We start from the raw sequence: 8,602 nt of genomic DNA, 5'->3' as shown, positions 1-8,602 counted from the left end.
ACGAAATAATTTCCATTGGAATCTATTTCAAAACAGTTCGCAATAATAATCTCGTGAAACCACCCGAGCGAGTACGTTGAACGTGTTTCTCGCTTCGGGTGTTACGTCACCTCAACTATCTTTTGTAAAGCGTGGCTGACTTTGACTGTGCATTTGTATCTTCTAACTTTCAATCCCTTTATTTGTCTGGACGCGCGTTCATGCGGCGCAGAAGCGTCGTAGACTATTATAGACACAGGCATCTAAAGTCTGGAAGGTCGTTTTGTCATTTTTTGTTTGGCTTATATTATCCTGTTTCGAGATTCTCTTTGTCCGGTTCGAGTTGGCCGGTGCCTTGCATTTCTATATACAGATTAGTCATTTCGAAGACCATTAATTCGTTAATGGCCAAATCGCCTCGGTACAAAGGGCGCAGGCCAATTAAAGAGGAAGGAAGGAAGTTCCATAATACGTGCCCGCAGCATGTATTATTTAATTCTTTATTTTTACACGTATTATTTTGTGATGTCACAAATTGAGATAGTAGTGATGAGCAAACAGGAGCATTAAGTCTATAATCAAATCCATAATTAAACCTATAATAGGTAAATAGAAGAGTGAAATATATTAGTATTGTGTCTGATTGTATGATTCAGCTATTAATTGTAATCAAGTTGTGTTCAGTAGAACACAATAGTTTTGCAATCATTTTATGATTGTGTGCTGAGATAGGACCATTTCTAAAGCTGGGTTCGGGGATACGCTATTAGTGCTATTAGTGTCATTCTATCTTAATCATCATTAAACATGAAACAAGGATAGTACGATACAAATAGCGTTGATAGCGTGTTCCTCGAATACAGCCTAGATCTAAAAGTATAATTCAAACAAGAAGTTGAAGAAAGTCTCCAATAATTGCAAAATAAATTTTCTGTTGAACGCAACCAATATTGCAAATATTGCAAATATTCGCAAGCATCCCCAAGGATAAATCATGAACGCACAGTTTAATGAACAAATTCGGTCCACTCAGCTTTTTCTTTTTCTCAATGATAAGATAAGACTTTGATATATTAAAAAATATTCTTTCAACCTGACATATATTTCTTGTTTACATTTAAATAGATAGCCATAATTTATAACCGTGTTATAAGGATGTACAATAAAATACAATACATATACATGTACGTAAATCCTAAAAACGGTATGTGTACTTTGGCTCAAGGTTCCATGCTTATGGAAATTCGAATATTCCCTACATATGACTTAATTTACAATGTTAATCCTACTTTAAGCACTTTGCGAATCAGTAACGCGCCAATACAGTCGCCGGCGATGCAATCAGTTCGTTTTTATAAATCAATTTCATTTATGTAATTATTTCCACGACTTTTCTAATTTATTATAATTTATTAATAATTAGCTTTCATTCTATACTCGAATAAAAAGTAGATAAATAAAAATTTGGCTTTTATTTTATTAAACTGTCTCTTATGACATCTTTATTTATTTCGAGTACCTGTAATTTGTATTTTTTTCTCATAAGATATCTATAGAAAATCAATCTAAATGGAATTTCCATCAAATATAATATAAAAAAAAATTAACAATAAAATTTATTTAAAATTCGAAAAATAAATTAACGAACTAATAATGGTAAATAATGGTGGTATTTGTATTAAACCATTAAAATACAAATATTATCATTATTACAAAAAATGACTAATCATTTAATTCCAACTCTTTTTAGATTACATTTAAAACGATTTTTAATTGATCATTTTTTATTCTAATTATAATAAAAATTTAATTTCAAATAAATAATTAAAATAATTCAAAAATACCAGAAGATTTGTAGGTTATGTTTTATCCATTACTAATGCCAAAACAACTTCCATCAGGGCGAGGAGCGCACTGATACTGAGCTGCTCCTCCAGGAAACACTTTGTAGATGCTGTAGAAAAGGATCAGGGTATATTGGGGGAAAAGGGAAGTCTTTCTTGGCTTGTCAAGAGAGCAATCTTCCATATCCTATTTATATTATAACCTGAATTTCTGATCAAATTGTCTGTATTTCTTAGGACCTCTGTACTTCCTTAAGAAATATGACGTCGTTATAGCAACCGTTTTGTCGAATATTTGATGTCCTATCTCAACGCTATGTTCTGCCAATGCTGATTGTGTGGCATGTTTCAGCCCGTTGATCCTTTATGCGTACGTTGACCATTCTTCCGGTTTCACTGATGTATCCCGCAAGAGTAAGGCATTTTGTATATTCCTGCGGAACTGAGTGGAGGTCTTTGGTCTTTAGGATTTCTCAAGATTTGCTCGAGCTTCCTTGGAAGCTTAAAAATAATTCGGATGTTTGTTCAAAATCTTGTCGATTCGGTCTGTTGTTCCTTTTACATATAGAAGAATGGAGAGGCTTCTTTTGTTTAACTCTTCTTATGGTTGTATGTCCAAGTTGTTCTTTGTCCCGCTCCTATGTTTGCTGATTGTCCTGTCCACTTTTTTTTATTGCATCCGTTCCGCTGTAAAGTTTGTTTCAAATAGTCGAGTTCTGTTTGTAGATGTTTTTTAAAGATACTGAATGCTCTATGCACAACAAAGTGTATTGCTGACTATTTTTGTGCTGGATAGTGGTGCAATTTGGCATGTATCTGTGTGTTGGCTTGCTGTATACTTCATGGCCCAGGGTGTCAGCCTTCTTTGTGACAAGAACATCCAAGAAGGGAAGCTTATTCGCATTCTCTTCTATGTCCATGGTGAATCGAATATTAGGATGTTGATTGTTAAGAAAGTTTAAGAATTTGTGAAGTTTATCACTACCATGTTTCCAGATTACAAAAGTGTCGTCTACATAACGAAATCCAACTTTTTAGTTTATTGATTGCCTTATAAAGGATCCCTTCCTCAAGTGCTCCATGAAAATGTTTGCAATTACAGAAGAGATCAGGAAGCCTATAGCTGCTCCAGACGTCTGTTTATAGAATTAGTTATTGTAGGAAAAATATGTGGTCGTTAGGCAGTGCTCAATTAAATGGGATGTTTTTGGAGACATTATGTGAGGTTTTAATTATATTTAGGATTTCTTTTATTGGAACGTTTGTGAAAAGTGACATGACAAGGAAGACCTCCCTTTTCCAACATATTCTCACTCCCTTCTACATAAAGTTTTTCCGGAGCAACAGTTCAGTATTTGCGCCCCTCGCACTGATGAAGTGAACGGCAAAGTTCAGGAAATGTTGGCGTTAGTAATGGACACAAATACGGCGATAACCCACAAACCTTTTGATATCTTTAAAGATAACAGCTGTGAAAGCATAAAAATCGTTAAAATAATGTTCGTTATAATATAAATAATTATAAAATAAAAGTTTTGTATGTAGAAGTATATTTCTAAAAAAACATCCATCATGAGGAAAATAATTATTTCAAACTTCTATAAAAAAAAATGTAACAAAAGATCCAAAAGGATTCCATGAATCTCTCAATTCTGAACTGGAAATCATTCTCATGCTTATCTCAGGTTATCTATGGACGGTGAATATCTAACACGATCACTTAGCCCTGTTTACCTTAGAGATCTTTAAGTAAGAACTTGGACACAGTTTAAACAATTTCTATTGATCCACCATATTTTTCAAGATTATTAAGATAGAATGTGATATACAGGGTGAATTAAAAATCTGGATACACCCAAATATCTCATAAACGATGCATTTTAGGAAAAAATATTTCTTACAAAAGTTATTTGACCTAGAATGACGTTGTCAAAGTCAACATGAATTTTATAAATGGAACCCCCCCCCCCCCTTTTTCATTACATATTCTTGTAGCTTATTTCGAGCTTTCCAAAACATTATATAATTAAGTTAATTTTCATTAAGTACTTCGCGAGTTACAAGGCTTAAAAGTTACAGTACCGCCGACATTAGTATTAGGTATCCAACCGACGGCTAAAACCTTTTGAATGTTGTTCAGGATCATGTCCTGAATAACATTTGTTAAGAGTCATTGAAGATTGTTTCTCTTATTTTTATTTTTACATGAATTTTTAGTGCAAAAATGAAAATAAAAGAAACAATCTCCAGTGAACTTGATCTTAACAAATGTTCTTGAACAACATTCAAGAGATTTTAGCCGTCGATCGGACATCTTGGGTAATGGTAATACTGACGGTACTGTAACTTTCAAGCCTTATAACTTGCAAAGTACTTAATGAAAATGAAGTAATTAATTATAGTGTTTTGGAAAGCTCTCGAGATAAGCTACAAGAATATGTAATGAAAAAGAAGGGTTCCATTTAAAAAATTCATATTAACCTTGAATTGACCATCCTAGACTAAATAAATATCGTTGAATGCGTCTTTTTAAGCCTTACAACTTTTGTAAGAAACATTTTTTTCTAAAATGCATCGTTTATGAGATATTTGGATGTATCCAGACTTTTGACCCTGTAAATGTATAATAGGCTTTCTACAATAAGTCATTATTTCAGCTTAAGTTTTAAACTGTAAGAAATTGACCAATCACAGTTAAATATGAAAAGAATAATTGATCAATTTCTTATGGCTTTTAAGACTTAAAGCTTAGATAAGAACTCATTGTAGAAAGCCTATGAGATAGAATGAGATGGGTGAATATTCTATTTTATCTTAAGCAGGTCCTGAAAAATATAGCACACCAAATTCTCATGTCCAATCTCTTATTTGAGGATTTTCAGGCTGCCTTACTGCTTATCCTACCAGAGATTAATGACTTAATCTTTTACAATATATCAGAAAAGCTTGTTACAAAATGTCAAGCGAATCTTAAGGAATGAATGTCATTCGCGAGAATAGACTCAACTATGCTCTATCATGCGAAAAGTGCAAATTTCACTGTAATAATAATTTGTAATGGACACTGTCCCCCCCCTTCCCCACTATCAACTTTATACTAAAATAAAAGCTCATTTGACAGATGCATTTGACTGCTTGTGATTGTGTAACTGTAAAATGCGAACAGAACTCTTGAAAATCAACATAAATTAACTTTGTGAAAATAGACGTTGTTAATCAGTTGTCGCATGAGATCTATTTTTGTGCCACAAAACAAAAACCGAAATATCAATTGATATTGGTGCAAAACTAATACGTAATCTACAGTTATTTATCGCCATTGGTTATCCATATTGTACAATATATATAATTTAAAATTTTATAAAATCATTAATTAATTCTAAAGTAATTTTGGCTTATCGACATATTGCTTGCCATGGTGAATAATGGTGGCGAAGGTGCCGGCCACCATGGCGCCCCAGAATAGCATATAGAGTAATATTTCTGTTGTGTATCGCGATGGTAAGATTATGTGAGCGACCAACATCGAGGATGCGACTAAAAGAACAAGTGGGAATGTAGCATAACGCCAATTTCGTTCGGATTCTAAGGGACATTGAATGGAAGTACATTCGCCATCCTGGACGATGTAACGACCTAAAAAGAGCTCCAACGAATCCTGTATAACATAAAATCACTATATCATCAAAAGAGAGAAGAATGTTTTCAAGAATTATTTACCTGTCTATATCCATCGGCGAAATTGTTCTTGTAATATCTCGTCAGAGAATTTAAACCGTCTTTCATTGCACCCAATTTAGTCCGCTTTCCAGTTCGCGTAAAGTCAGTTTTCAATGCCCCTGTACCCGAATATTGGATGCTTATTACATCTGCGTTATCCGCCCAAATCTAAAAATATTAATCAACAATTTTTTTAATCAATAAAATTATTTTTATAATTAAAAAATCATTTACTTGTCAAACTATATCTCATTTTTATTATTATTTAGTATTATAATTATTATTTATCTACATATTATAAGACTACTCCTTGATTTTATTTAATATTAAAAATTTGGAAAAAATTATATGAAAAGTTATTTCAAAAATAAAATACCTCTTTGAAAAGATTTTCAAATGCAGGATGATCTTCCACCTTTCTAAGTATCTCTAGTCTGCTCAATACTTCGTTAAGAACTCGCTTCGCCAGCATGCTTTGTACAACATTTGTTCGATCTAAACAGTCGATACAATTTGTACGGAAAACACCATCCTGAGCCGAAAGCAATGCTCCGTCCCTCATCAATAAGAAATACCCCATCTGTTCTTGATCATGTGCTAATCGGTCCATTAAAGTATTCAATTTGTCCCATCTCAGTCTTCTGCATTCCGCATGAAAATCAAAAGCCTCATATCGAATATTTTGGTTGTTAATTCTTTGCACTAAATTACGATATGCGTTTTCTAGCAATGCTTCTGGTCCACACTGATCAATCTGTTCAAAATACTGGTATGTTTATAAATATAACAATAACAGTTTTTTTATAAAATAAAAAATTTCTAAGCCAATCCCTGCAGATAATAGGAATAAATATAATTTACGAAAAAGCTTTTTTCATAATTATTTTAATTTTATACAGGGTGGGCCATCTATTGGTACGTTTTTAAAAATGCGATCAAATGAGCATACATTGATATTTTTTATTAATTTTTTTTTTGTTGTGAAGCTAAAATTCAAAAACGTACCAATAGATGGCCCACCCTTTAGTATCTAAATATCATAAATATAAATGTAAAAAAAAAAAAGAAAAAAAAAAGAAAACTTACCAAATTCACTAAAATTTGCTTCCCATAATGAAAGATTTGAACATCAAAGTGACGAGCACAAGCGCTTTGATGATCCTCGTGTGGACTAATCTGCGGCTTTGGCTTGTACTTCAAGTTTGGCGCTTGATACCAAAACAGAGGAATGGATCCACGCGTTTGCACAAAGGAACTGCAATTGCCATTTATCTCGATCAGCTGCTCTGTCTCTACATAATTGGATACATTCCCAGTGGTATCTATACCACGTGAAAATAATCTTGTTCCAGCACGATGTATACCACGTCTGGAGACAATACCCCAATTGAATGCGATGCCATTCACAACTACTGTGTTTAGTGAGATGACTATATAATCAATTGTTAAGGGGGTTCATTACAGAAAAATATAAACACTTAAAAATTTTAATGATACAACACTATTGAAGGATACAGCCATGAATGATAGGTAAACAAAATTTGTATTGCTCTGGTCTTGCGCTTAAGTCCTGCAGAAGATAAGCGTTCCATACGAACCTGGGATCTGCTCTGTCATGAAGTGGCATCTAAATAATGACATGTCCTTTATCATAAAACTGTTTACAACACCGCATAAAGTGGCAATCTAAACATGCAACATATTTACTTGCAAGAATTCAGGTGTTGTGTTATGCAGCCTCTGCATAGTATGACTGAGGTCATAGGTATAACTGAAGTAAAAGTATGGTGTGTTTAAGACAGATTTTACCATCTCCAGGTATGTAGAATTATTTTGGACCTGTTTCTCAGTCAAATGCAAAAAGGACCTAGTATAGGGTATCACATCTGTTGAAGATATTTTAAAGATGTTATGCCCAGCTATAGTCCCACACATCTGAGCATCCGTAACAACAATAAGGTAACGACATGCCAAGAGATGTATAGTTCCTACCAGTCCCCATATTTTTCTACGGCTGGCAGTTGTTGGAATCTGATTAGCAGTGCCGACTACAAGAGGAAATAAAGATCATCAACTTCAGTTTAATTAAAAAAAAAACATAAAATTGTCTATTAATTACCTTGAGTATAGATCTGCTGGCTCACTCTATCGACTACTAGCAGGACCTTGGTTCCGACTGGTTCCACGAAAAACTTCTCTGGAGTGGCATATCTTGGCAGAAATAAAATTGATAATTAGAGTGAATAATAAAATTGGCAGCACACATAATTTTTCCACCATGTGTATTTTACAAAATAAAGTGCAAATGTATTCTCTTTATAATCTACTCACAAATATAAACTGTCATATATATCCATATTTGGCATCATATTGTCAAATGATGAATAGATCGGAAGCAAGTAAATACGCTGAGCAGAAAGACGAGCAAGCGAGAAAATAATAATAAAATAATGTTTGGGAAAAATAAATTACTATCTTCTGGTGAAACACAATCCATACATACACATGGTAATTATACAGTTTAGCCCCCTGCACCTCAAAAATTAATAAATTAGGCTTTTTCGATGTGTTTTTGCTTAAAACGAAAGAATTTGGTTAACAAAAAAGGATAAATGTTGAGAGTACCTTGGTCACCACAAATTTTGATAAAAATATACTTAATTAATTCGTTTTCGCGTAAAAATTAAGATTTGACGAGAAGAGAACGTCGTTCTGCCCTGTAAACCGAAATATAAATCGTTAAAGTTGACGACTATTCAGGTTAGAAAATCTGTCACATCCACGAAATACTACAATCATGAAGACTAGAAGCACAGATTATAAAAAACTAGAAGGAGACCTATAGCATAGTATAAGTACATACAGTATGGATACTGAGCGTCGATACTTTTGTAGTGGGTCGCAGGATCACATGACTCGCCGCCATGTTGTGGATTGGAAAGGCGTTTATAAATTTGAGTTTTTTATAGTAAAGCTATAGAATGATTTAAAAAAAAAAGACATAATTCGATCGTGTCATGAAAATTGTTTATAGCTAGTATATTTTTAAATCAGAATTA

General features: G+C 33.3%; 1 protein-coding gene across 5 annotated transcripts; it reads right to left on the bottom strand.

Moving 5' to 3' along the window:
* Positions 1–4,526: 4,526 nt before the first annotated feature.
* Positions 4,527–8,342, bottom strand: LOC108753811 (phosphatidylinositide phosphatase SAC1). Of its 5 annotated transcripts, none has more exons than XM_018495722.1 (9): positions 7,875–8,342; positions 7,663–7,754; positions 7,411–7,591; positions 7,251–7,314; positions 7,059–7,170; positions 6,630–6,973; positions 5,920–6,297; positions 5,544–5,711; positions 4,527–5,481 (listed from the first exon to the last, which is right to left on the bottom strand). In XM_018495722.1, the coding sequence occupies exons 1-9, from the start codon at positions 7,910–7,912 to the stop codon at positions 5,203–5,205; spliced, it is 1,656 nt and encodes a 551-aa protein (XP_018351224.1). In that variant the 5' UTR covers positions 7,913–8,342; the 3' UTR covers positions 4,527–5,202. The 5 variants fall into 5 exon arrangements, with proteins under 5 accessions (XP_018351224.1, XP_018351223.1, XP_018351222.1 ...); XM_018495721.1 differs by having other exon boundaries at positions 7,251–7,591; positions 7,875–7,951; positions 8,047–8,342; XM_018495720.1 differs by having other exon boundaries at positions 7,251–7,591; positions 7,875–8,072; positions 8,169–8,342.
* Positions 8,343–8,602: the final 260 nt, after the last annotated feature.

This window comes from Trachymyrmex septentrionalis, unplaced genomic scaffold (genome assembly GCF_001594115.1).
Source record: "Trachymyrmex septentrionalis isolate Tsep2-gDNA-1 unplaced genomic scaffold, Tsep1.0 scaffold72, whole genome shotgun sequence".
Taxonomy (NCBI): Eukaryota; Metazoa; Arthropoda; class Insecta; order Hymenoptera; family Formicidae; genus Trachymyrmex; species Trachymyrmex septentrionalis.
The sequence above is the reverse complement of the archived record's forward strand: the minus strand, read 5'-3'. Positions and strand labels throughout refer to the sequence as shown.

Coding starts and splice junctions, on each gene's coding strand:
- LOC108753811 (XM_018495719.1), bottom strand. CDS start 7,912: ATGATGCCAAATATGGATATATATGACAGTTTATATTT. Junction 6,298..6,629: donor AGCAAATTTTAGTGAATTTG/GTAAGTTTTCTT, acceptor TATTTTGAACAG/ATTGATCAGTGTGGACCAGA. Junction 5,482..5,543: donor TCGCCGATGGATATAGACAG/GTAAATAATTCT, acceptor TATGTTATACAG/GATTCGTTGGAGCTCTTTTT.